The sequence below is a fragment of the Alternaria triticimaculans genome (assembly GCF_023758025.1).
Source record: "Alternaria triticimaculans strain BMP 0046 chromosome Unknown scaffold_3, whole genome shotgun sequence".
Classification (NCBI taxonomy): domain Eukaryota; kingdom Fungi; phylum Ascomycota; class Dothideomycetes; order Pleosporales; family Pleosporaceae; genus Alternaria; species Alternaria triticimaculans.
This window is the reverse complement of record NW_026055960.1, coordinates 1,652,649-1,679,325: the sequence shown is the minus strand read 5'-3', so window position 1 is coordinate 1,679,325 and position 26,677 is coordinate 1,652,649. Positions and strand designations below refer to the sequence as shown.

The window sequence follows — 26,677 nt, the reverse complement described above, 5'->3', positions numbered from 1 at the left end:
GAGTGGCGCCGTCAAACCTACCAAAGTTTCCATGTGTCTGGTGATGCACGACGCCGCACTCGTGATTTCCAAACTGTAGTCTAACTCTAAGACAGACGATGGCTCTTGCCTATAAACTAAAATACAGCAACGATCTTGGGGTACAGTTCGCCTAGATATGAGCTAGAACAAACCTGCTTCATCAAGGTTTGGGTCGGACCGCCAGGTTTCCGTGCTCTCAAATCAACCGGAACAGAGCTAGCGGCATGACTCGAGCCTCGTCGTTTGTGCCGTTCACATTCAGCCACGAATGACTCTTGCATGTGTTGCGCCGCCTGGGGAAGACTCCAGGCTTCTCTCTGGCTTGTCGACGTTGGCGACATCGTCGAGCCTCATGTTTGTAGCCATGGTACTGCGAACGCAATGCGCGTTGGAGCGCTCCATTAGCCTCGCTTACTATGCGCTTGCTAGTAGCTTGTCAAAACTGTTTCATCACCTCATTTAGACTAATACTGCGAAATCTTCACCAGAAGACAACTACAGTACAACATCCATCACGCAATCGCGACCAAAAATCACCCGATATCCGTCATGGCCTACTCCGCCGAGCTTCGCCTCGCCTTGCAAGCCGTACACCGGGCGTCATTGCTCACCAAATCCGTTCTCCGGAGCCTATCCAACAACGTGTCTGCGGAGACAAAGGCAGATGACAGTCCCGTGACCATTGCGGACTTCGCCGCTCAAGCCCTCCTCATATCCGCCCTGCGTGCCGTGTACCCAACAGACGCGTTTCTGGGCGAGGAAAGCGCTGATGCATTGCGTCAAAACGAGACACTCGCTGACCGCGTCTGGCAGCTCGTGCAACAGGCAAAGGACGAGACTCATGCAGGTGGTTCCGAGAACGAGAAGGGGGACGGAAACTCTGTCCAGAAGGAGGAGCTGGCTTTCCCGAAAAGTAAAGAAGAGATGTTCGAGCTCATTGATAGGGGTGGTAAAGGGGAAATCACCAGAAGAGGCCGGACATGGGTCATGGACCCCGTGGATGGCACAGCGACGTTTATGCAGGGCCAGCAGTACGCTGTTTGTCTGTGTTTGCTAGTCGATGGCGTACAACAAGTCGGTGTCATTGCGTGTCCCAACCTCGCCTTCCCTGTTCAAGGGGAACTCGGCCAAACAGCGATCCACGAGGACCAAGTCGACAAAGACGGCTTTGGCGTCATACTCTCCGCCGTCAAGGGCCAAGGGACCTTTATCCGCTCCATGAACAGTTCCCTTTCCGCTGGATTCGGAGAACCCCGCCATGTAGACCGGACTACGCTTCCCCAAAAGAAAACCTCGGAACTAAACTTTGTTGAAGCAACACTAGGCAAAACATCTCTCTCCCAACCTGAACACAACGCCGTTGCTACCACTCTCGGTGCACAATGGCCAGGCACCATTCTCTGGTCTCAGCAGATGAAATACGTCGCTCTTACCCTTGGAGCTGCAGACGTTATGGTGCGCATCCCAAAGACTAAAGACCGCTTTACGTATATCTGGGATCACGCTGGTGGGCACCTTCTTTTCCAGGAAGCGGGCGGCGTTATCAGTGACTTCAAGGGCGAACAGATTGACTTCGCAAATGGAAGAAAGATTACGGGGGAGAGGAACTGGGGTATGATTGCTTGTATGCCTGGGTTGTTCGAGGAGGTGGGTAGGGCTGTTATGGAGGTCTTGAAGAAGAGGGATGGTTGAGCTGGTGGTGGAGATGGAGATGTTGGGTTGAAGGGAATTGTACGCAAGATTACAATACAACATTATGGTTGAACCAAACTCGATGTACACTGTTAACCGAGCGAATGTCTTTAGGTCGGTTCGGTGCGGTGACATACTGCATCATGATGGTATACCAGAAGCTACCTATAGATGGGACTAGTAATCGACATACATCAGATCACAAGCTCTTGTACATTCAATATAGGCGTGTCAGGCCATACTACTCCGAAGGTATACCGCGAAAGTCACGCTGTCCGACAGGGACACTATAGATCACGCTACAACGTAATGTTTCAGTGTCTCATGTACCAGCTCCACAATACCGATTGCGTGCGGTTTCGGGTACCGTCATGCCATGCCCGCACCACACCGGCATGATCACATCGGCTACCCGATTGAACCGGCATGTCGTTCGTCCCGAACATGACCATCCAGCCTCAAAATTCAGGCTCGGGTGTCAGACTCCAAAGCTTGAAAAGCGCCGTGTAATGCTACACAAAACCTCCAAAACAGCCTCACCGGAACAGTAAAGTGACATGCCACGGGAATACAAAAATGTGGGGTAAGCCACGACGTGAAAAGAGGGAAAAAGCGGAGTAGCAGCGGCAACGACGACATGATGACATGAGTCTCAGCTGAGCAAGAGATCGGGGGTTCGGGTGCTCATCATCTGCTTGCATGGCTTCTGGCTTCTCAGGGGTCGTACAGCATGGTATGGTCATATGTAGGGAGAACACGGAATATGCCTGAAAGACATCATGCATGATTGCGGGTCTTTTTTTCGTTGTGGGATCTGCGCGGACAAGTATTGAGTGTGTGGCTAGCCGTAACGGATAGCATGTACATGAATGGGGTTTATTACACGACATCCTTGGTATATAGGCGGTGCTACAGCGGAATCAAGTCCGACGCCAACTGGATCGGCGCTGGTTGCTAGAGGGGGTCCATGGTCATTGCGATATGTTGTGTATTGCTTCTATTCCTCGTTGTGAACGCATGCACAAGCATACTGGTTGTTTGCACAACCGCTCTGTTCATGCGCCCATCCGGTCTTGAGCCGTCGACAGCCGCTGGCTTGTAACACCTTTGGTCTATGATGCGCCGCCGCCGTTTTTCCGGAACGAGACTTTCTCCACTGCGACGTTTTCGTTGCCTTCGGCGTCTTTGCGTAGTTGGTAAACGTAGAGTACGAGGACATCGCCTTGGACCTAGGTTCGTGTTAGCCTGGTATCCTCTCCACTCTGCTGCTGCTTGCTGTTCCTTGTGTAACACCTGGGTAAACTCACATCCATCAACACAAAACTCGGCGTGGGATCCTCGTCCTCTGTCCACCACCCCGTGCTCATAGCACCTGTCGCACTTCCAGGGTTGACAAAGAACTTGCCTTCCATCTCATACGCCTCAAACTTGTGTGTGCCGCCCCATAGCAAGACATCGACGTCCATCTGTCGCGCCGCTATCAGCAGACTGTCGCCGTCGCCGGGTGGTATGATGGTGTGGCCATGTGTAAAGCCTATGCGCAGACTTCCGTGTGTGACGACTTTCGATAAGGCGAGATTGGGCGCTTCCACGTCAAAGTCGCCTTTTACGATCTGAAGATCGGGTGCAATAGCGCGCAGGAACTCGTACGTTTCGCGGTCGGTTATGTTTCCTAGACAGAGGATTTGGCCAATCTTTCCGGGTGCGAGGAGTTTCTTGAACTATATCGTCGTGTAAGCGCATGCGCGTGTGGGTCTACGAGAGACGGGGTGCGGTTGTATGGGTGGTGACGGATGGTGAACGTGATAGAGGTGGGGTAAAGCGTACCTTTGCCGGTATGTCCTATGCAGCCTGTAAGTTTGTGAGGTCTAGCATCGTGAAGGTTTGTTTTGGTGACATACTGAAGCTCGGTCTGGTATGAAGAGGTCGCCTAGGACCAGCACCAGTCGCGAAGCCATTGCAGTGGCGCAGTCGTGTCGTTATGCGCGCAAACTACGTCGAGGGGTAGCTCGGAGTTGTATGAAGCAACAAAGGGCGACTTTGTAAGTAAGATGGCAATGTAGCGGAAGCTTGCGGGGATGTTGCGCGCAGCTGGGGGTGGAAGTTGGGGAGCTATGCTGTCACTGGGCGGGCCCCAGTGGCAGAACCCCGAGCTTGGCAGGGACGCCTGGACTGGCGATCGTGACGCTTCTTTATCAATCGTACCTACCTTCAAACTACTACTCTACACAACTCTTTATCGCATACACAGTGGACAGACACTTTTTGTCCGATGCCTTGTATTGTACCGCGGTCTCCAGAAGCGGACTGCAGATCGTGTCACCCTGTTTTGAGAGTATCTTAACCTGCACTGTTGAGTGCATCTCTCAGCCTGCTAAGCCTGTGGCTGAACGTTACCTATGGATTGAAACAGTGCCTCCTTGGCTGCATCATGCGTTGTAATAGCCCTGTTGATCCGGGATCTATGAGCATACCAGAAGCAGCTTCATTCTTCATCCACCATTTTACGGTAGACCTTCGGACAGAGGCTTGTATAGCTGCGTTGTGTGTATGCCTCATAGATGCATGCGGAATTGTGCAGTTTTCGCTTCACTCTTACATGGCTTTTCCAATTAACGGCGTTCTGAGCTCTGGGATTGGTTTACCCAGCGCTTGCCCCGTTCGCTTCACTTGCAACGCAGACAGTTCTTAACCCCTTCCTTTCTTGCGTTGCTTCACATTGGAACATAACACCTTCTCGGAAGTTTATCGAAATCTCGAATACTACAGTCGTGCATCACGAAGCCGAAGCCGAAGCCGAAGCCTGGCACGTCTATTGTATGTTGAATTGCTCGAGTGGAGAAGGTGGTATCATTATGGCGTCTGTCAAGAGCATCAAGAGTTGCAAGGCTGGACATGAACTTGGTTAGATATCCATCCTCTTGGACTTTGTTCTGGACACTGGTCGAACACAAACAGTTCTGTATATACTCGGCATCCTGAGTTCTACAGATCAAATCAAGCTCCGAGACATTCTGCATGCCTCAGGAACGCTCGGTGCTAGCCTTGCATGATCAAGCACCCTCATAAGGTATACATCGAATGAGGCGGATGACACTGCCCCTATCCCGGTTCAAAAGCGACGATCTTTCGACTGGTATTGGCTGACATTGCGCCACACTCCAGGCACATCCAACAACGCACTCCCATTTCTTCAACTACCTTGCATCTTGTATGATGGGGGTATCTTTCGCAGTTGCTGCGGGTTGACGCTTCATGTGGTCAGATAAGTTCACCGCTCCAACACCTCGCTATCGTATAAAGCTACTGGTATCACCTTATGTATATTGATCACGACATTGACACCTTTGATCGCCCCGAGCAGCGATTGAGGGGTGAGCATCCCCCCGTTACCCACTTTACCGACTCTCTATCATACATATTCACGGCATGTCCGAATCTACTCAAACCGTCCTTATAGTCATCTTTGGTATCGCCGCTATCATCGCAACGATCGCCGGTTTCCATGTCAGGGATTCAGTCTGTTTCTCTGCTTGTAGAGGTGTTCTTTTGGCTTTCTCGCGAAACAGTAAGTTAACATGAGATGTGTCTATGGCTTTGGGACGCGACTAAATCTTACAGGCCCCGAAGTTGACATTGAAGCCCAAGCCGAATCGATCTCGAGCGGGATTATAAGGGATGACGCTGTCTTCGAAATGCAACCGATGCTGTCTTTATCACTCTACTACGAATCTTCAACGGATGGAGTACGTACAATGGCGGGGCAGCAGTCTGCGGGGCCCGACGAATGAATGAAAGGGTACAAAGAGGGAACGGAGTTGCAACATACGGCAAGGGTACGACCATGAAATACGTTTATACAGAGAGTTAATGAGCATCGACTGATATGTCGCGGTGGCTGGGTCTCATCCATAAAGTGGAAACAATCGTGATGAATGATGATGTCTGGAGGGTTTGAAAAGAGCGTCTAGTCGCGTCGCCAAGTAATCAGCCTCATGTCATGAGGGTGAGTTCAAAGATCTACAATTACTTAACTGTTTTGGATCTCCTCAATAATCTTGGTAGGAAATGAAGAACGGTTGGGAAAAACACAAATGGCTATATACTTTGATCTCGTACACAGCAAGCGATTCCTGAACACCTCGAAATGCTCAAGTAGCCCGACGACCTTTCTGCGTATCTCGATGATCTTTCATCCCAGTTTCGCACGCTACAATTTTTCGTCTCTCAGACATGAAGCTGAAGTAGATGGGTCGTATTAGCATGTCTTTGTTTCGAGGGAATCTCGTGCTGGCGGGTTGAATCCGCTTGCTGACATTGCACAGCCACCACTATCACCCCGCCGCTGTGAAACGACAGCCCTCAGCCCTCCCTTCCTGTAAGTACCACGATAAGCTAACACATGCTATCTCATTCACGAGCACCCACAGAAGCTGTCTCTGAGAAGCGCTATGCTTATCGATGTGTTATCGACCTGGTCAGAGAAGCTCGTCGCACTCATGCGCCGGACCTTACAACGCGATCGGTGTCTTCTGTGAGCTTCTGGAAACCGGCATCGCGGTGGACGGAAGGCTGAGGACGCAATCGAGTGGAAGGCAGTGGCACTATGATCGCCGCAGGCTCAAGCCTCGAAAGTCACCCAGGCCATTTCCTCCAACACCGGCTGAAGTCCTATCGTGTGATCATTATTGACTTGGGCTTTTGTTGTCGCGCGAGCGAGACAGAAGTACATATGTGTGTATTCGAAGTTTGGTTTATGTTCTTTGACCGTAGTAGTTGGAAGTTCGATGACTATAGGCTCAGTCCAATTCCCAAGGCTGTTCCCTTACTTGTTTTAGTCACGGAAATGTGGAGTTGACCTGAGTTCTTATAGGTCAGCGATCATGCTGTCAACTTTTAGCTTGAGGTAAGCAAAGTCGGTGGAATCTAAGTCATTGCCGATGAATATGCGAGCGTGAACAGTGCATATCACATGATGGCACGCAATGAGCCGCCTCTCTGCTGAACTTCAAAGGGTTCAAGTATCTTCCGATTCTCTTTCAAAATCACGGTTCCAAACACGACATTTTTGTCACGGGCAGTGATATCTTTTACTGCTTGTCGACCCGTGTTTTCCTGCCCACCCTCCCCGTGAACCCTCAAACGCGACACAGAAAGCAACCGACCAATCATATCCTAGTTGATCCACGCTTCGATCCCGACCAAGATGTCGGGTACCAGCGAAGGCTCCACTAGTGGTGCACTCCAGATCTTATTCGGTGTCGCTGGAATCTTTAGCGTCGCCGTTGCATTGTTCAGTGTACACTATCGAGACTCACTCGGATTTGTTCTATACCGACGACTCAGGAGCCTTCCTACCGCATGTAGGTACACATGACTGACAGCATTGCCACTTACTGGTAGCGCTGATTGTACTACTAGCATATGAGCTCGAAGCCGGCCTCCAATACTCGGATAGCACGACAGCAAGCCAGGGGCTCACTACACCCAATGTATCAGTACAGGAACTCCCGTCGAATAATCTTCCCTCGGCAACACCTTCTCTTCCAGAAACAGCAGCTGCAACGAACCAGATTACTACAGCTGGCTCTTACAACACCAACAACGAAACAATCCCAGCATAGCCATTGCGCAGCATCACACGATGGCAAACTCCTGCGCATCAAGTACAAAATAGTAATGATCGGGAGCGATGTTTGGAAGAGATTAGAAGAGTATCGAGTCGCTTTTCCAAGTCGTTAGCTTTGTATCATGGAGTCGTAGCTAGTAACAATACATGTAGTCTGTATAGTTTCGTCGATATACACGTAAACTTTTGGGCGCACCCGCATCGATCCTCCGGATGACAGATACCATCCCATTGCGCCACAGATAACGTAGGCTCAAATGGCAATAGGCCTCTTCTCCTCTCCAACATTCCCACACCAACCAAAGAGGTGCGCGACATACTCTCCGGCGAGACCCAGACTGATCGCACCGCCAGTAAACCATGCACCATTCACGAACCACCACCAGCAGTTCTTGACTTCCTTTAGCTTCACTCGTCGGATCATCGTTCCTAGGGTGACTGCTGCTCCCCCGACCGACCCGACGAAGTAGACCGGTCCTAAGCCTGCTGCAACTCCGGTAGCGGATAATAGACCAAGCTGAACGACCGCCAAACCCGACAACACCATCTTGGTTTCTTTCTCGTGCTTGAGTGCGATGCTCTTGATTCCAGCTTTGACATCATCTTTGATATCCATGTGCGCGTAGATCATGTCGTACAGAACGGTCCACGCAACGTTACTAGCGTAAAGACAAGCTGCCGCTGTGAGCGCGGCTTGGTTCGCCAGCAGGTCGACACCCAACGCAGGGAAGCCCATCATCGCGCCCCAAGAGAACGTAAGACCGAGGACGAATTGGGGATAATATGTCACTCGTTTTGCCAAAGGATAAAGCGTAACGAGAACAAGTGACGGTGTCGCGTACCAGAAGCATTCGAATGGGAGTGATAGGAGAACGGCCAAACCGGTCGTGAGCTGTCCTCCGAGGAAGACAATAGCTTGCTGGGGTGTGATTGCTCGTCTAGCTATGGGACGTAGTCGCGTGCGTGCGACGTGTGGGTCGAGATTTCGGTCCCAAAGGTCGTTGATCGTGCATCCGGCGCCTCTCATTACGAGAGCTCCTGTGAAAAAGAGGGCTGTTGTGCTGATGACCGCGGATGGTGCAGCGATAGGGTTGGCCATGGTTGCAGCGAGGAGTGTGCTGAACATGCAAGGAAAGAAGAGGTAGTATGTACCGGCTGGTTTGTCCAACCTCATCAGCTCGCCGTATGGGACAGCTTTCTGGGGCAGATATGATAGGAAGCCGGTGGTTGGCGGCTTGTAATCGGGAGGTGGTTTCGACGGCCCATCTTGTAGTGTTGTCGCTGCCGCTACTCCTGACTGCAAGTTTGTCGAGTTTCGTCGTATCGACTTGATGAGCTGGGTGGTTTGCGGACGATAACTCGAGAGTGACAGAGGTGTTGATAGTCGTCCGCGTCTGCAAGCGGATTGTAATGTGGAGGAATTTCGAGTGTATTGCCGACATACCGGCGCAGCCCGCGCTGCATGAAGTCGTAAGAGAGCCATCCTCGGCTTTTATATGTTTAGACGGTCAGAAGTGTTTGCAATTTCACATGTAAAGGCATGCGTGCTACGTTTTCTGTTTGCTGGGCTGGTACGCAGGGTCTCGATCTCAACGTGCTATGCTGAACATATCGAAGACGACGTGAGTGGCTAGTAACCAATTGGGGAAGGCACTTCGATCACTGCCGTCCAGCGCCGAATCGGGACGGTGAGTGAGTGGGGAACGTGAAAGCTGAACCATGGGTTCGCGCTAATTCTCGACAGCACGTGACGGGTCAGAACGCCGTTTCCTCGGTCGCGTCCACATCCCGAAAGCTCACCTCGCCGCCGCCAGATCAACTACAACTTACACTTTTTGAGCACTCGCTCCACCAGCGATCACGACCACGCGCCCACGCCTACCCGCTGCGCCCCCGTCTATTCGCAACTGCGACAACGCCGCGGAGGTGCTTCACGCTCCTGTAACCCCACACCGAGAACGCGACTTCTGAATGTTAGTCGTGGGTGACGACGATGCCGGCCGCGCGCCCCCGGGCCTCATTTGAGCCCATACCGCCCGATTTCGATGTGCGCACCTTTGTGGAGACCGCGGACAATTTCCAATATGTCGACCGCATTTCCTACGAGATGATCGCCAACAACGGCATCGAAGCCTTTGAGAAGCTGGTGATGCTGCACGTCATAATAGGCGGCAAGCCTCTGGTAATCGACGGCTTCGAGGAGGTTCTGGATCCTTGGACCTTTACACCTTCGTGGCTGCGCGACAATCATGGCGATAAAGGTAAGCGCAATTCAGGGCAATACTCGGCGCGCATGGCTAACAGCGAGACAGTCGAGAATGCGCGCAATCTCTCGACCAAGGAGAACATTCCTCTGACCATGAAGCATTATCTCAAGCACATGACGAAGCTTACCGAGCAATTCTTCGACGGCCCAGACGACGCATACCGCGATAAGGCGAGGCAGCGCATCTACCTCAAGGATATCGACTGTCCTCAAGTGTGGCATGACAAACTGAAGGAGCACATTCCCTCGGTTCTGTTCTACCTCAACGAGAGCAGTGGTGAGCCTGGCGGCCCTGGCGCATTGGACGAGCCTGGTGGTCGCAAAGGACGCGGAATCGGACGCGCCGGAGATCTCATGAGCAGCCTGCCACCTGACATGCGCGCGGAAAACCTCATGTGCTATATTGGTCACGAAGGCACCTACACCCCGTCTCATCGAGAGATGTGCGCTTCACTCGGTCAGAACATCATGGTCAATGCATCAGGCAACATCAGCGAAGACGGCAAGCAGGAGCGTCCTGGGTCGTCCATATGGTTCATGACAGAGAGCAAGGATCGGCATGTCGTCTCGGAATACTGGCTTTCGGTATTAGGCCACGACATAGAAGTGGAGAACCATTTCGCGCAGCTCATCGCCTGGAAAAAGGCCCCATTCCAGACTTATGTCGTAGAGCAACGGGCGGGCGACTTCATACTTATCCCACCGCTAGCTCCTCATCAAGTTTGGAATCGTGGTACGCGAACCATGAAGATTGCTTGGAACCGGACGACTGTCGAAACACTGGAACTCGCGTTGAACGAGGCATTGCCCAACTCACGAGTCGTCTGCAGAGACGAGCAATACAAGAACAAGGCGATCGTCTACTATACCCTTCAAAAATACTCCAGCCTCATCAAGTCCGCGCGTGCTCAAGTCGAAGCGGGTGGCGAACAGGCAGTCGCAATCCAAACGTCGGTTAAAATAAAGCAAGTCCAGAAAGATTTCAAGAAGCTCTTCGATCTGTATAAGGCCATTCTGCTATCAGAGGCGTTTGCACCGGACTCACGAGAACACCCAGAGTTTCTTCCCTACGACAGCAACGTAACATGTGCCTATTGTAGATGCAACATCTTCAATCGCTTCCTTAGCTGCAAGACTTGCAAGAACTTGTTCAGTTCGGAGATTGAAGAACCATACGACGTTTGCATGGATTGCTATTGCATGGGACGAAGCTGTGGTTGTCAATCAGGATACACATGGGTCGAACAGTGGAAGTGGAAGGACCTCCTTCACAAGTACGAAGAGTGGCGCGCTCAGATTATCGACATCGATGGCTTCGTGCATGAGAAGACTCCGCTTCCACTGCAAGAAGAGCGACGATATCTTGGCAAGAAGACGTTGGCCACAGTCTGTCAAGAGCAACTTCGAGTCCGACCCTTCGTCGATATCAAGAACCCGCAACCTGAGAGCGTATCCGACGAGGAGGAGCCTGTCGTCGACGAATACGGCAACGTCAAGAAGGTTGCGAACAAGAAGTCGAAGCAGTACCTTTCGAAGCACAAGTCATGTCATTTTTGTCTTCATCGCCACCCGAAATGGAAGATGGCATTCTGCACGAGCTGTGATCTATCCTACTGTTACGGTACCCTGTTTCGAGCACACGATATGATGCCGGTAAACGTCATGGAGGCTTACAACTGGAAGTGTCCACACTGCAGACGAGTTTGCAATACTGGCGCTTGTCGACGTGACCCCCGACAGCATCCATACGAGCCCAAAGGAACCTTGCTCGGCCACGACACCAAGAAAGTGGCTGATATACGCTCAGTAGAGTGTCTCGTCGATTTCAGTGTGTCTAATCTGAACTGGTTGCGGGAAGAGGAGGGTATGGGCCAAAGTGCAATGCAACGCAGAATGCTGCAAGCGGAGATGGACAAAATGGCGGATCCTTCCCTTGATGCACGATTCATTGAAGATGACAACCACGGCTACACCCGATACGGTATTACCTACTCTCCCGTTGAGGACGCCAACGGCGTCGTTCACGACAATGGTGACGGAGGGGCAAATGGTGCTCCATACTACCATGACCCCGGCATGGATGGGGAGATTCCGCGTCTGGGTCAGAAGCGTGGTCGCGAAGAAGACGAGGACGTACAGGGCAACCGGCGGAAGAAGGCCAAGGCAAAGAAGCAGAAGAAGAAGAAGGACGACGAAGCACAACCCCTGCAACCGAAGAATGCATCTGGCAAAGAATACCAGAAAGAAGTACAGAGGAAGCTACTCGAGGACGCCAAACGCGAGGACAGGTTCATCATGGTTGCCGCGAAGATGAAGGGTAAATCCAAGGTGGTAAAGTTATCTCTGGCCACTGGCCATCTTGACCGAATCCGGCAAAGACCCGTGCCCGAGCGCGCACCAGTCCTGCGACAAGGCACTCCTGAGGAAATCGAAGCGTCTGGCGACATGCGGTCCATTCTACAGTCTGATGTTGTGCCGAAACCAAACACTCTAAAGAGCGTGGCTGAGAAAGAGAAGGACGCGAAGACATATCGGATCCGAGTAGAAGAGGATGAGGCTTACTCAACGCGCAAGCGCAATCCGGAAATTAGCGGCGCTGCGAAACCAGGCAGGCCTCGTGGCTCCAAACGATTTGAAGAGATCACGCTCGATTCCGATGAGGAGTTTGGTGGCGAAGAAGACGAGCCCGGATATACTGGTCGCCCGCGTGGGCGTGCATCGAACTGGTTGGCGCGAAGGAATGAAGGTGAAGAAGACCTACCCACCGAGCTGCCGTCCGACTTTAGGGATGGAGCTGTAAGGCCCAACCGGGAGAAAGACCGAGAGCGAAGCCGCGTGTATAATGAGCGCCGAAAATCCATGCCAGCAAAACCAAAAGCTGGAATCAGACCTACAGGACCACCATCCGAAGATCCGGAACCCAACAACGCTGGTGATGTCTCCGGTCATGCCTCTGACCAGGATGGTCTTCACGAAGAGGATGACCAGTCTAGTGAAGCTTTCATTCTCGCACAACAAGCCGCTGCCGCTGCCCTGGAAGCCCAACGTCGGGAGGAGGAGGCAAAAGCTCGTGCAGAAGCTGAAGCTAGAGAAGCCGAGGAGAATCTGCGAGCGAAGATGGCGCTATTCCCCGATTCGGACGATGACCAGCTCATGGACACATTCCTTGGTGACCTGCCACCCGCTGATGAGGAGCCATTCGAAGATGACACACGATCTGAGGACAAAACACCGGAACCTGTCCGCACAGGGCCACCGCCAACTACAAACTCCATCTTGAGTGGTTTGAACGGGAAGAAGATCAAGATTGTTGCGGCTTCCAAGCGGAACGGTAACGGACCAAGCAAGGTCACCACTACGACGACTGTTACTGCACCAGCGTCCAAGTTTTCCTCTGTTAATAGAAAGCCCCAGGCTATCAACGTGTCGGATTCGGAGAGTGATGATGAGGTTCCTGCGAGCGCACCAGCTCCGAAGAAACCTGTTGGCAGACCACCAGGTCGCCCTGCTATGGTACCGACCCGCGGTTCGAGTTCTGGGAAGCGTGGTCGTGGACGTCCAAGGAAGACTACGTGAAACGTCGATTAGCCAGGCGTTTGGAGCTTGCATTTACATAGGGCTGTTTGTTTGTTTGCACATATACCATTGTTTCTTAGCAAGGCGTGGTGGACATTCCTGTCGCATATCCTCGCAAATGCTGAGGCGGGCGTCCCGGTGCAATATCGTCCATGGGCACAGATGAAGCGTCGAATCCGATATTTGAGGTTACAACATGTATAGTAGCTGCAGTGCGTAATACGACACGCTAGAATCTTTCAGAGCGAATGCATAAATCGTACCGGTCATACAAAAGACTCATCTTCTGCGGAAGGGATGTGAGGGCGACTCAGCCAATGCGATGTGCACGTGATCTCGCGCCGGGCTTATTGTCGCGTCTTCCCACTTTCACGCCAATCCCACCCTGCCTCGCAATCGCAAACCTACCAACAACACCCGCAATGCCGCCACTCCACATCAAAACCATGACTCTGGGTGCGTTCAAGGATGTCTTGTCGCGTTACCCTGCCATGGTCCCCGAGAAGCTACGCGACTTGGACGCGCAACGCTATGAAATCATTCGCAAAGCCGTAGCTACACAAGAAGAGAGCGAGAAGCACTTGACGAAAGAGCAAGTCGTGACACTCGTGGAATGGAAGCTGTATGTGATCCTCTTGAATCAAGATAGCATATGCAGTTTTTTTTTTGAATTAATGGCGAAACAGGAAGCACGGCACGTTTCGTCCAGCCTTACTAGGCCTGGTCCAAAGCAACACGCCAGAGGCAGTTGAGAAAACAACCAAAAAGGCCTATGCTGCCCTCTGGAAGAGCAAATCATCCCAACCCGATGCTATCCCCGCGCTCAAGATCCTTGTGGGGCTGAAGGGCGTGGGCCCAGCGACCGCATCCTTGCTTCTCTCTGTTCTCCGACCTGCAGAGATACCCTTCTTCTCTGATGAACTATTTCGATGGGCTGTCTGGGATGATGAAATAGGCAGCGCAAAAGACGGAACGGGCTGGCAGAGGAAGATCAAGTATAACGTCAAGGAGTATGAGATGATGCTCGACCGCGTGCACGAGTTAAGGAAGAGATTGCGAAGAGGTTTCGGGCAGAGGGACCCTTTGGCGAGAGCGATTGACGTTGAGAGAGTAGCTTGGGTACTCGGAAAAGAGGGTGTGGATGTTAGTGTGCAGGAAGATCAGACAGAGGAGCGTGAGCGGAAAGACGCGGATGTGCAAGCTGACACGAAGGCGGAGGAGGATGAGAAGGAGAAAGACGAAGCACAGCAAGAAGAGATCCCACCAGTAACAAAAGAGGGCAGCGGCGACGAAGCAACGATTGCAAAGCCCGTAGCGAAGAAAGGTACGAAACGTAAAGCTTCGGAGGCCAAACCACCTGTCGAGGGTACCCGCAAGAGTACGCGGACGAAGAAGTAGGCCATCATCAGCATACCTCGACCGCTTCCCAATCGAGCCTAACCACAGATGGAGGAAGCAGGTATCGAGACCAACTAGCCTCCAGCGTTCAACACGGATCACGCATCTCAACGCTCGCCTGTCACTATATCCGGATCGCAATAATCCCGTTATCGTTATTCCCTCTTACCAATTCATCACACCGATGCCGCTTATCATCGGTTTTCATCACTCTTCCCTGGCTAACCGTCACTAAGACATGAACATGCATACCTGACCCTACGTATCATTTTCATCACAGTATCTCACACCGGTCAACGCAATCTTCACCCAGTCTTCTAGCTCGTTCCTTCGCCTCCAAAGCACGTTTCTGTTCACCGTAACCGAGACAACCCTTCTGATCGGTGTGACGCCCATATGTCATGCATGTCGGATCAGCAAAAACGCGGGCATTATTGAACATCACAAGCGACTTGGTGTTTCGTATCTACGGAAGTTTTTCCCGACGAATGAAGCCCTGAAATGGTTTTCTTGGGGTGAGGTAAGATCTGACGACGCGCCCTTGCTTAGTCTACACTTAGCAACACCTCGTATACCGGAGATGAATATCGCGGGGTCTAGGGGTGGTGTTACGTGAGATGCGAGATGTGATGAGAAAGTGTCATGGCCAGTGTATGTCATGCATGAAGAGGATGACTGCCACGCGAGAAATTGCGGGGAAGGAAAGGGCCTTGACCACAACAGGCAACGATTTGCAGTGGAAGTGAGGAATGTGATGGAATGTGATGAGATTAGGCGGGCGACATAAGGTTGTCTTAGTAGAAAGTCGGAGTTCGGAGCGTGCCGAACGGGGTATGTCACTGGCTGACTTGATGGAGCAAGTTTGCCGCGGAGGTCTAACGTCGTTGACTGAGATGAAACGGCTCTTGGATTGCGGCAAAGCGCGCTTGTGGAGAAATGGTGGTGATGATGACTTGCATGGTGGTTTATCGCTGATAGTTGGAATCCGGACTTTGCTCATGGCGCGGCTATGGAAAATCGCAGTCGCTTCCAGGTAACATCAAAGGGATGGAGTATGCATAACGGACCATTGGCACACATGGCCTGGTCAAACACGGACTCCCGAAGCAATACTGGTGGTTTTCAGCACATATGCATGTAGCATTAGCTAACACCTCATACATGTATAGATCTGTACGCATCACTCCATGCGGAAGGACAGTCTCCTTCCGTGCTCCTGTTTCCTGCTTCGTGATGCGCAGTATATCCGCATTCGCACACTCCGCAGCTCTTTCTGACACCCCATCCAATATCACCCAAATTACACATTCCTGCACCGGCCTCCAGATACAGAAGCACAACCGTCCCCAACCCCATCACCGCGTTCGCTCCCTGTAATCCAACGCATAGCCTCGGATCCGGCAACCGAAGCGAACGGGAAACAAGGGAGACAACTCCGAACCCAGTGTGCTGGTATAGGTAGAAGGATGGAGATTGTGTATAGTGTTCAGCCTCGCTAGATCGGCTGGGATGTGAATCCTGGCTTGATTGTGATGAACTGCACCTTCGAGGTTGCTGGCTCAGCATTAGTTTTCTGTTAATGCGCTGTACGCTGTATACGCTGCGTGTATGTAGACGACAAAGAACGCTACTTGTGACCAACTTGCCGGTAGCTTGGGATTGTGTGCTAAGCCCCGCGAAAGGTCCTTCGCACGCAACTTTTAGCGATAGTGCACATCACCTCACCTCGCTTGCAGCCTCCCTCCACGTCAAACCCAACGAGCTAGTTGCGATCCTGCACGTCAATATAGTCTTTACTCAACTGAGCCTATTCTCCCCCAACCTCCGCGTTAGCCACAAACGAAAGCGATTTCTAGCTTACGGTACTTTCCCATGTTTCCGTTCTCATGCAATCGCATCTGGCTGCCAAACATATGCATGTGCGTCTTTTTGCTCGAACCTGCCTTTGCTAGCCCCAATCGCCCATCGGTGAGACGTCTGCGGGTCGCTCATTCCAGCAGACTTGCTATCTACTTGCGATATGATGACTTGCATACAGTTATCCGTTGTCAGAAGAAAAAGGAAACAACTGCTTGGAGGTTTATGCAGGTAAGAGAAGGATCCCCGATCTGTACACCTGCATGCATGCAGGTTCGCGATCGGCGATCTGTGGTCAACATGTTAATGTCGGTAATGTTGGTGGGGAAATTGGATGAGTTCAGGGAATTTTTCAGGGTTCGCAACGTCAGGAACTCCGTCCGGGTAAGGCGGCTGTTAGAAAATAACAGACGCCGGCGGTGACATATTATTACTACATACATTACTATGTATATACCGCTCGGGAGTCGGTACAATACCGATCGGTTGGGAATCTTGTTGGGAGATTGGTACATGCAGGTGTGTCGCGACAGGAGCGATGTCGGAAATTGACTTTTTCTTTTACTATGGGGTGCCGAGTTGCTAGGGGAGGGAACCGCAGATACGGTTGCGGTTGTGGTTTGTCAAGGGTGGAGATGCTCGATGCATGTCCAACCGAGGTGTGTGGAGAATAGCATCATCACTGAATACGGTGAAGATCCTCATGTCGGTCAAGTTCAACAAGATCAGGCATTATGCCTGTTCATGCATTATACTACACGGCTTGACAAACAGCCAATATGCTATCAAAGACACTTCAAAGAAGCGAAGAGTAGTAACTAGCTAAGGACACAGTAATCCATCCCCTTCAGTTTGCCATGTGCGGAACAGCTTTCCAGGACAGCCAAAGCCCCCTTGTTGAGCGCATCGCTTACCGAGGTTATGTTCTCGTCGATCATCAACAATTCATCCTTCATTCTCAACCAAACGGAGGCCCAGGCCACACAAGAGAAAAAGTGGAAATAGATACATAATGGTAATAGTAAATGCCGAGAAGAGAAAAGAGACAACGCCGTCTTTTAATAACGCTCGCCGATGCATGCAGCCTAGATCCAAGCTAAGTGAGAACGCCCTGCGCCTGCCCTTGGTGGTAGTGGTAAAGTCATGTTGTTGCTTTGTAATTCGTATATGTACACACGCGTGAAACGGGAATCCAATGTATGTGTATTCGTACAGCGGGTAGATCTTGGGTATCGTGTAGTTGATGACGGAGATGACAGTAAAGTTGTCAGTGTACGGTATGTGGGTGTTGTTATTGCGATTCAGCTGTACGATTTTCCGCTGGCTCTAGCTCGGGTGGAGGAATCTTCTTGACTGTCCCGTTGCTTCCACTGCGAGTGGATCGCCGGACGTGAATGCTGGCACGAGCAAGTTCGCCATTGGAAACGGAGTTGCTTCGTTGCGATGATGACGCGACAGACCTCTTCTTGCTGCTGAAGTTCAGGACCATTCCGTCGTCGCTCTCTGAATCGTCATCGCTTTCAACGGCGTGGTCGCCATCATAGCCAGCAGCGTCATCGATAGAGGCCTCGAGGTGATTGGCTGACGCTGCGGAGATCCAGGAGTGTTCATCAAAGGAACCGCAACCAACTTGAGTTGGGGAGCCGGCCGACGCGACCGAGGGAATTGATGGGTTCGATTCGGATTGTGACATGGCAGAGAATTGATCCTCGGAAGAGGAAAGAGCCAACCCGCGGCTTGATCCACCAAGAGGGCTATTCTCAGAGGACTGATCGTTTCGGTGCCAGCTTTCTCGATTGTTATGTTGACCGAAGACTATCTCATCATCTGGACTTGGTGGACATGCAGTCTGTGCATGAGAAGATGTAGGCCGTGATCGTGTAATAGAATCGGTTCGCTCACGGGCTGCTGACTGTTCCACTCCAAGTCGTCGACGGTACTCATCCTTCGCGCGATCAAAACGGTCATCTGATTTCTTTCGTGCAATCGAGGTAGGGCTGGAGGGTCTTTGATCGCCGGCTTGAAGCAGTTGCGATGATCGTCTAGAATCGGGCGCCATCCCAAGGGTGGGTCCAACTTCTTGACTGTTTGCGGTCGCCCAGTTTCGATGCAGGCGGGAGGACAGTGACGACAATGAGGATTGCCGCGACGAGGGGTCAAGACGTTCAAAAGACTGAGCTTCTGAATGGCTAGGCGATGAGCTTCGAGCAATGGGAGACATGTCTTTTAGGGCGTCAGGTTGATTGACTTGACCGGAAGCACATGTAGTGCTGATTGCCAGGCTTGGGACGCCATGGGCATCGTCGTCTCCACCAACGAGTCTATCGATCGACCTCGCGCGGCTATGTTCTTTTGGGGGCTTCAACTTGTCTCTGCTTCTCATGCTGTTGACCACACGCCGTGGCAGACCACCAAATAGACCACCCAACTGTGAGCCACCAGGTGTGTCTAGAGCCGTTGGGGTACCAGGTAGAGCTGGAGGAAATCCTGGAGATGCGGTTCGACCGGGAACCAGATCCGCTTGACGAATGGTGCTTATGGAAGAGATGGCGCGGTCTTGCATTGGCGGTCGCTGTTGGCTCTCCAGCATCTGGGCGGGTGATGCAGTACGGGAGTTGGGACTGTCAAAGTATCTTGACCTTTCTCTCGCCTCCGGACTTGCTGTAACACTGTGAGAGAGCGGATGCTCAGCTTCACGCGAGCGTGTCAGGATTTCTAGGATAGCACCAGGTGCTAGACTGCCACGTCGACCTTCATAGGGCCGGGCGTCTTGACTGATGGTACTACTCGAAGAGTTTGCGCTGATGTTTGGGGGCGCGTCCTGGTTGGTAGCTGAGCTCTGCGCACGGCGTCTTGAACCTGAACTGCGAGTTGTGAAACCTTTGACAAACTCGGATGTCTTCTTAGCGGCTGAGCGGAGGCGGTCGACAAACCCGATAGGGACAACGGCCTCTTCGACATCCTCTTTGGAAATCTGAATCCTTCTTCCATCGTAGGATTTGCTCGGGTCTGTCTCTTCTGCCCATGAGATGTGGTTGGGAATGCCGGATAGCAGCCACGGGTGGCGCTTGATCTCCGGTATAGTGATGCGACGTCGCGCATCCTTGATCAGCAATCGTCGCAGCAGATCACGTAAATTGTCATCAACCTCTTCGTATTCGAGATCATGCGGTGCTCGCTTGGTGCTCGTCATTGGCTGACTGTTGCGTCCGTGTGAGTTGGGCCGCGAGTTTGATTGCTCAGCGACGGGTTTCAGCCGATATCTAGGGATGTAGGGCTCATCTTCGCTGATCACCTTCATCAGCGTGAACGTATTTGTGTCGTGAAAAGGCACGCGCCCGTAGATGAGACAGTACAGCGTGACGCCGAGAGCCCAGATATCGATACCGCCGTCGATGAGGGGAGTCTCCGCGTCAATCTCTGTACGGCAGAGCTCGGGGGCGTAGAAGGCCGGGGTTCCCACAGTCTTCGCCAGCTCAATGGCTTCGTCAACCTCCTGGTAGTCCGACTCAGAGTGTTCGCCGTTGCTTTCATCAGTCTTTTGCCGTCCCAAGTACGACACACCAAAGTCAGATATCTTGATGCGATGCTCCCTGGTTACAAGAAGATTGGCAGGTTTGATGTCTCGATGGATGACGTTCTGATAGTGCAGGTATTCTATACCCAAGACAGTGTCCTTGAAGGCTTCCCAAGCTGCATGCATAGTCATCAGAGGGACGTAATTGAAGTGTTCAGGGATCTCTTCGCCAGAGTCGGTCACACGTGACGAGGAGCTGCCAGCAACGCTCGGTACGCGGCCTCGGATGAGCTCCGTGTCGTAAGGGCCGTACATGGTTCCCTCAAGCCCATCGGCCCAAGAGTTGTTTACCGGCTCAGGCGATCGGAAAGCGGTCTCCATGTGGTCTTCGTGGTGGCCTGCGACGTCTGATCGCTCGCGAAACTGGACGCGGCTGTGCGGACGCTCGTCTTCTAGATGGGATGCTTGCGAGCTACGTCCGTTGTCGGAGCCCTCGTCTTCAGAGTCGGTTGCAAACTCCAAGCTCCAGGGTTGGTTGGAGGAGCCGTCTTTCCGACGTAGGTGAGCCTCTCTGGCCATGCGACGTTGCTGGCGGGCAAGCTTCTGGTGGGCGATGCGGATGATCCTTTCGTCTTCTAATGTTGCACTGTCATTGTCGAAGATGCCCTGAGACTCGCGCTTGAAGCGACGCCATTCGACGAGGCAGATCTCCCTGGCACCCTCGGTCCGCCACTTTACCTCGCCCAGCTCGACGTGCTCGAGTACGATATAGACCTTCTTCTTAGCTGGGTCATCTATAACCTCGAGCAAGCTGACGATGTTGGGGTGGCGGGCCTTTTTGAGGATGGCTATCTCGCGCTTGATCTTGTCTTCGTGGCTGTTGTTCTTGCCGAGGCGGCGACGTTTGGAGTAGCGGTCGACGATCTTGATGGCGACGTAGCGGCCGTGCACCAGGTCCTTGCCCAGCTTGACCTTGCCGTGAACGCCTCGGCCAAGCTCGTCGATGATCTCGTACTGGTTCACAATCTTGCGTCCGGAGACGGGGTCGGCCTGGACATCGGCAATGTGGGTCTCCTTGGGCGCCTGGCGGTGGGTATGGTGGAGCCAGGGCGTGGAATAGGTACCGTCGTCGGGCTGGTCGGGCTCCTGGGAAGGGCGGCGGGTGGTGGGGTTGAAGAGGCCAGGGCTGCTCACCGGTGAGTTGCCAACAGTGCGTGGGGCCGACTCCATAATGTCCCTGTAGTGCTCGTGGGAGAGGCCGAAGGCGCCGAGGCTGGACAGCGAGTTGGCGGCCGAGTGGGAGGGGTGGGAGCTGCGGGAGCGTACGATGGGCGGGACATAGGGCTGGGGGTACTGCTGCAGGTGGAGGGCAGCATACGACTGGTTGGGGTAGACGGGCCCATCGCGGTGGCGGGGAGGGAGGGCGTAGGGGTGAATGGGGTCGACTGAGTTGGCCCGCACCGTCACGTTGCTGGCCGTCGAAGCGCTCGAGAGGTCTCGCATGAAAGCCGGGCGGTCGGGGGGTGGTGCAGCGGCGGGCGCGGCCTCGTTGACGGTGGAGAGCGAGGCCTGCGAGGCGTGGGCGCTCGTGCTGGGCGAGGGGTTCGAGGACGCGGGCGTGTCGCGGGGGATGGGCGACGAGTAGATTCGGAGGGGCTGTGGAGAGAAGTACGAGGGCTCTGGGTCGAGCGTGTGTATCTGCGATAAGAGGCTGGCGTTGAGGGCCTCTGGCACGGAAGGCACCTCGGAGCGGGGCGTGCAGTCGTTCTCGTCGTCCTGGCCTTGACTCGGCGGCGACGCGCCATGTTGCTGCTGCCCTTCTCTTTCTTCACCAAATGCCTCTGGTGCTTCTGGTGCCTCTGGTGCGTCCGCGGTCGGGGGGCACACAGACGACGCCGGCGACGAGTGCGCCTGGTCGTCCCGCACTTCCCCTTCCGCTGTCAGGCCCGCATTCGGGTCGACCATGGCAACCACAGCTCGGGACGTGTCAGCTCAGCAGAGGCGTGCAACCATGCCAGCCAGTCTACGGTTTGTCGAGGCGCACGTCGTGGGCGGATAGTCTCATGTCGCGCTGGGCTGGGCGGCGGCGGCGGTGTCACAGCGAGGGCAATGGCGTGGGTGCACTGGTGCTGTGAATCGACGTCGGGGTGAAGATGGTGGCAGTGGGCCGTGGTGGGCTCAACGGCTCGATATGGATTTGGTTGAGAGACACGATCGGCTCACTTGCGCTTTTCCCTCTGGGGCAGTGATGGGCGGGATAGTCAAGAGTATTTCGGGCCCCATAGATGACGCTCTGAAGCGGGAGAGACACGCCGGGGCTCGCAGCAAAAGGTGGAGACGCTATGTATCGCGCTGGGCATAGGCGAAGACGCAGATAAAGGCCGTCAGGGCAGACAACGAGGCGCTGCACGGCAAGAGGGCAATGGCACCGGCGACCAGAGGCCTACAATGCGCCCGGTGGAGCGATTTCTTGTTGAGCGAGCCACGAGCGATATGGGCAACTTTTTGTCTTGGGGGATCTGCCACTCGACGGCAGCGAGAGTATCACCTACATGGTGCTAGCATGCAGGTGACAAGAACGGGTATGGCTGCATGCACTAGTCCCTCACTGGCGAGCCCGGCCCTTGCTCTGCCCTCAACAACAGGTGGCGTTCAGCTGTTCGAGGGTGTGGTTCGTTTGCAGCGCCCTCGTCCAAACTGCTCTGCGCAGCGCCATCACCATGTGCCTGTGTCCTGATCCCAGCGGTGCGCGCGCATGGGTCGCCTCTGCCGCCTCCGGTTGCGTCGGCACCCGTCACTTGGGCCCATGCAGCAGCCATTAGATGAGGAAGCGCGATAAGCACCCTGGAGAAACTCTAAATCCCTCCCTGCAACATCTGCCATCATAGCACATGGCGACTGACGGACCCTCTCTAGCACAAGCCCTTCCCCAGATTTACCCTCGCTGAGCGTCAGGTACTCGCTTTGCTTCTTCGTTCCCGCTTCGATATCGCTCCAGGGCTGCCATGTCCAATCTCACGCTATCGCTGCGTCACTGGCGCGCCCCGTATCGTCATTGTTGGGCCGGCACACACAGCCATCGTACCACGAGCATCCAAGGGGGGGCAAACTGACGGCTGGCAACAATCCCATCCAGCGTCCTCGCGCCCTGCTGCCTCCCCCTCGCCATGCCACGATGGCGCTCCAGACCGCCTGCAGTCACCGGTAGATTATCAATCGTGACCTATCGTGAGATTGACCGGCCTCGTACGTGCACAGTCGCACGGCGGTGCATGCTGCAGAGGGCCAGCGCAGATGAAGCCGAGTCTAGGCGCCGCCCGTCTCCTCAGCAATCATCGTGAAAGTCCTAATCCGGTAAGGCACGCAGCATCAATTTTCTGCACCGGGGCGCGCTTGAGCACGGATGCATGACAAACGTGACTGCCTGTGCAGCGCGCCAAGGAGCTAGACCACCGGCTTCGCATCCTCACCTCTGCTGCGAATCTCATCTCACTCTGCTCGCCAACCATTGCCCCGGCCTCCCGCCTGTGCTCCTTGTTTCTTGCTCTATTACCCAATGCCGACCCGCACCAACGCTGCGAGGGACACGAATCCGAGCGGGACTGGTGCTCCACCACGCGCTCCGTCCAACAGCTATCGTGACTCGACGCTAAACATCTTCGCTCTGCTGCTTGCCTTCCGCATCGTCAACGCACTAACCCTGCGCTCCTTTTTCCAGCCCGACGAGTTCTTCCAGTCCCTCGAACCTGCATGGCAGCTTGCGTTTGGCCCCGCCAGCAATGCCTGGATCACCTGGGTAAATCCACTTCAGAGTGCTCCAGTATCCCCAGTCCGCTCACCGTGGCCAGGAATGGAGATCCCAATTGCGGTCGTCCCTGCATCCAGCGCTATTCGCTGCCGTCTATCGAGTCGCGGCACATGTTGCTGACTTCTGTGGCTTGACCTTGCCTGCTAAAGCCGAACTACTCCTAGCTGCTCCGAAAGTTACCCAAGCCGTGTCTGCAGCCTTGCTTGATTGCTACACATGGAAACTTGCGGAAAAAGTCTACGGTCGTGGCAGTCGCACTGCCCTTACTACTGTACGCGACCATCCTGCAAATTTAACACTGCAATCTCTGATATTTGATCCCACCTACTTCTAGCTTGCATTGTCTGTCTGCAGCCCGTGGCAGTGGTTCTGCGCGACCCGAACACTATCCAACTGTCTTGAGACTACCATCACTTCTGTCGCTATTTACTATTGGCCTTGGCAGGGTGCAGCAACAGCTAGCAAGGGTCAGACGCATATTGCACACCACGACCTCGGCTCCCTCTCAGAGTAAGTCGTGGAATCAAAGCACCCTTTGTCTGCTCCGCCACCACTTTAGGCTCATGCTCGTGCAGGTTGCGCCTGTCACTGCTGTTGGCAGCGCTTGCGTGTATTCTCCGGCCCACCAATGCACTCATCTGGCTGTCCGTATCCGTCCCAGCTCTATGGCAAGCCTCACATCGGCTGCGCTACGTGTTGGTCCGTGAGATCCTGATTTGCGGGTAAGCCTTCCCTCTCCTTGCATCCGCTGCACGTTTTTCGTCCCCATAGTGCAAGGCTCCATTGCCGGGCTCTGCGTTCTCTGCAGACTACCGTGCCCGAGGTCACCAGACCATAATCCGACTGACGATGCTAGCTCCGCCGTCCTGGTATTGTCAGTCGCAACCGATCGGCTCTATTACAGGGTCTGGACTCTTCCGCCGCTTAGATTTCTCTATTTCAACATCGCTCAGTCGTTAGCCGTCTTCTACGGGAGGAACCGCGGCGACTACTATTTGACCGAAGGTTTGCCGTTGCTCCTCACGACATCGTTGCCATTTGCCGTTGTTGGCCTGTGGCAGTCATTGAGGGGCTTAAAGCCACGTAGCCCAGCCAAAGGCGACAGCCCGGGTAATACAGCAGCTTCAGGTCAAGATAACGCGGGCAGTCAGATACTAAGCCGTCTGTCATGGACGGTGATCGTCATGACTGCTACGCTGAGTTTGATATCGCACAAGGAAGTTCGCTTTCTGTACCCAATCCTACCCTTCCTTCACATCATCGCCGCTAGGCCACTCAGCAAGTTTTTACCTCCCCGCGCTGCGCTATCGCACAAAGGAGTCATCCTGTTCTTGCTTGCTGTAAACATCCTACTTGCAGGCTATGCCTCTCAAGTTCACCAACGTGGAGTCATCGATGTACTCGCCTATCTCCGCCATAAACATGAAACGCGCAACAGCCTATTACACGTTCAGGGCAATAGCGATAGTAGCGTCGCTGCTGTGACCAATACAACAGTCGGCTTCCTCATGCCCTGCCACTCCACACCCTGGCGCTCCCACATCATCTACCCTGAAATCTCCGCATGGGCTTTGACGTGCGAGCCACCCATCGACATACCGCTCTCGCAGCGCTCAACCTATCTCGACGAGGCGGATGAGTTCTACATCAAACCTGGCCCTGTAGCTTGGCTCCGAGCCAATATGGAAGATGTACAGACGATCAAGGCGAGTGGAAGTAGGTCTGGTCAGCATTGGATGCGCCAGGATCCAAAGTTCAAACGCAAGTACCGGCGTGAGTGGCCGCAGAACCTTGTTTTCTTTGAGCAGTTGGAAGGGACGCTAAAGGAGTATCTTGAGGGCACTAGGTACCAGGAGTGTTGGAGGGGTTTCAACAGCCACTTCCATGATGACTCGAGGAGGACTGGTGATGTGGTTGTCTGGTGCTTGCATGGCGTGTGAGGCGCAGACTGCACTCTTGTATAACACTGTAGCAGAATAACTCTCGTAGTAACATTATCTGTGAAACATCTACATAATGTGACCTCCCATCAGTGCTCCTTTACATACCACGCAAGATATCATTTCATTTGATCCTCGTCCTCAAAGTACCCAGGTCAACTATTCATGCCATCCAAGTGTCTTCGACTTATCCCTTCCTTCCCGCTGAGCCCAGAAACCGCGTCGCGACGATTTCGTGACAACGAAACACACCCAGTACCAGAACATCGAGCAGCGACTATCCCATCGCAAATTACTCGTAAACAGCCCAGGTATATGCCGAAGCTCGAAACCTAAACCACGATATTCAAACTCCACACATGAAACAGTCAACCATCCCGTCTAGTTCCCAGCACAATGACCTCATCGACCCTGCAGATCCACAGCCCACAAACCACACCTGGGAAAACACTGCCCTGGATCCCAGCACACCGGCCACCCGACCCTGTACCTGACAATGACGATCTCTTGCCACAGAATCTAAATGCATATCTAAGTCCAGAACACCACGATCGTCAGGGCAACGAAAACGGGTGTTGGTCTGGACCTCAAAAGTAGTTCGGAGTATGGAAAAGAAGAAGCAGTTTGATGACTAGTGTGGGCTAGGCGGGGACCCGGATCAGTCCCTGAGTTTAAACGGAGGGAAAAAGCAAGACCACTGGGCATATGTAGCTTCGTTTTTGGTACCGGGAGGAAGGTCGTTTGGGAAAAGTAAGGTTATAAGGGTAAACAAGGTGCATCTCATATGAGGGACAAGCTGAACAGGTCTGTAGACTACACTGAGGTTAAGATGAGCAAATTAGAGAGCTTTGTAGTAACATAGGCTCCATGGTGTTCATTCAGTGTTTTCTTCCAGGTCGAGGTAGGTGATTGGGCGTGCAGGCTTCACGATGGCGAAAAGATCGATGAGAAGTCTGGATTCAGTGACTGGAGC

General features: G+C 53.4%; 7 protein-coding genes across 7 annotated transcripts; 4 read left to right on the top strand and 3 right to left on the bottom strand.

Moving 5' to 3' along the window:
- Window positions 1–570: 570 nt before the first annotated feature.
- Window positions 571–1,713, top strand: J4E78_003254 (uncharacterized protein; the record flags this gene model as incomplete). Its single annotated transcript, XM_049363894.1, has 1 exon — window positions 571–1,713. One exon carries the CDS (start codon window positions 571–573, stop codon window positions 1,711–1,713), a length of 1,143 nt encoding a protein of 380 aa, XP_049224559.1.
- Window positions 1,714–2,825: 1,112 nt separating this feature from the next.
- J4E78_003253 (uncharacterized protein) lies at window positions 2,826–3,671 on the bottom strand (the record flags this gene model as incomplete). The annotated part of the gene is made up of 4 exons (XM_049363893.1): window positions 2,826–2,942; window positions 3,021–3,434; window positions 3,541–3,555; window positions 3,615–3,671. The coding sequence occupies 4 exons, from the start codon at window positions 3,669–3,671 to the stop codon at window positions 2,826–2,828; spliced, it is 603 nt and encodes a 200-aa protein (XP_049224558.1).
- A 3,924-nt stretch (window positions 3,672–7,595) lies between these two features.
- J4E78_003252 (uncharacterized protein) lies at window positions 7,596–8,441 on the bottom strand (the record flags this gene model as incomplete). The annotated part of the gene is made up of 1 exon (XM_049363892.1): window positions 7,596–8,441. The coding sequence occupies one exon, from the start codon at window positions 8,439–8,441 to the stop codon at window positions 7,596–7,598; it is 846 nt and encodes a 281-aa protein (XP_049224557.1).
- Window positions 8,442–9,335: 894 nt separating this feature from the next.
- On the top strand, window positions 9,336–13,184 carry J4E78_003251 (uncharacterized protein; the record flags this gene model as incomplete). The annotated part of the gene is made up of 2 exons (XM_049363891.1): window positions 9,336–9,603; window positions 9,655–13,184. The coding sequence occupies 2 exons, from the start codon at window positions 9,336–9,338 to the stop codon at window positions 13,182–13,184; spliced, it is 3,798 nt and encodes a 1,265-aa protein (XP_049224556.1).
- Window positions 13,185–13,606: 422 nt separating this feature from the next.
- J4E78_003250 (uncharacterized protein) lies at window positions 13,607–14,582 on the top strand (the record flags this gene model as incomplete). Its single annotated transcript, XM_049363890.1, has 2 exons — window positions 13,607–13,806; window positions 13,871–14,582. The coding sequence occupies 2 exons, from the start codon at window positions 13,607–13,609 to the stop codon at window positions 14,580–14,582; spliced, it is 912 nt and encodes a 303-aa protein (XP_049224555.1).
- Window positions 14,583–17,730: 3,148 nt separating this feature from the next.
- J4E78_003249 (uncharacterized protein) lies at window positions 17,731–21,921 on the bottom strand (the record flags this gene model as incomplete). Its single annotated transcript, XM_049363889.1, has 1 exon — window positions 17,731–21,921. One exon carries the CDS (start codon window positions 21,919–21,921, stop codon window positions 17,731–17,733), a length of 4,191 nt encoding a protein of 1,396 aa, XP_049224554.1.
- Window positions 21,922–23,512: 1,591 nt separating this feature from the next.
- Window positions 23,513–24,471, top strand: J4E78_003248 (uncharacterized protein; the record flags this gene model as incomplete). The annotated part of the gene is made up of 4 exons (XM_049363888.1): window positions 23,513–23,752; window positions 23,805–24,035; window positions 24,099–24,274; window positions 24,324–24,471. The coding sequence occupies 4 exons, from the start codon at window positions 23,513–23,515 to the stop codon at window positions 24,469–24,471; spliced, it is 795 nt and encodes a 264-aa protein (XP_049224553.1).
- Between the last annotated feature and the right edge of the window lie 2,206 nt (window positions 24,472–26,677).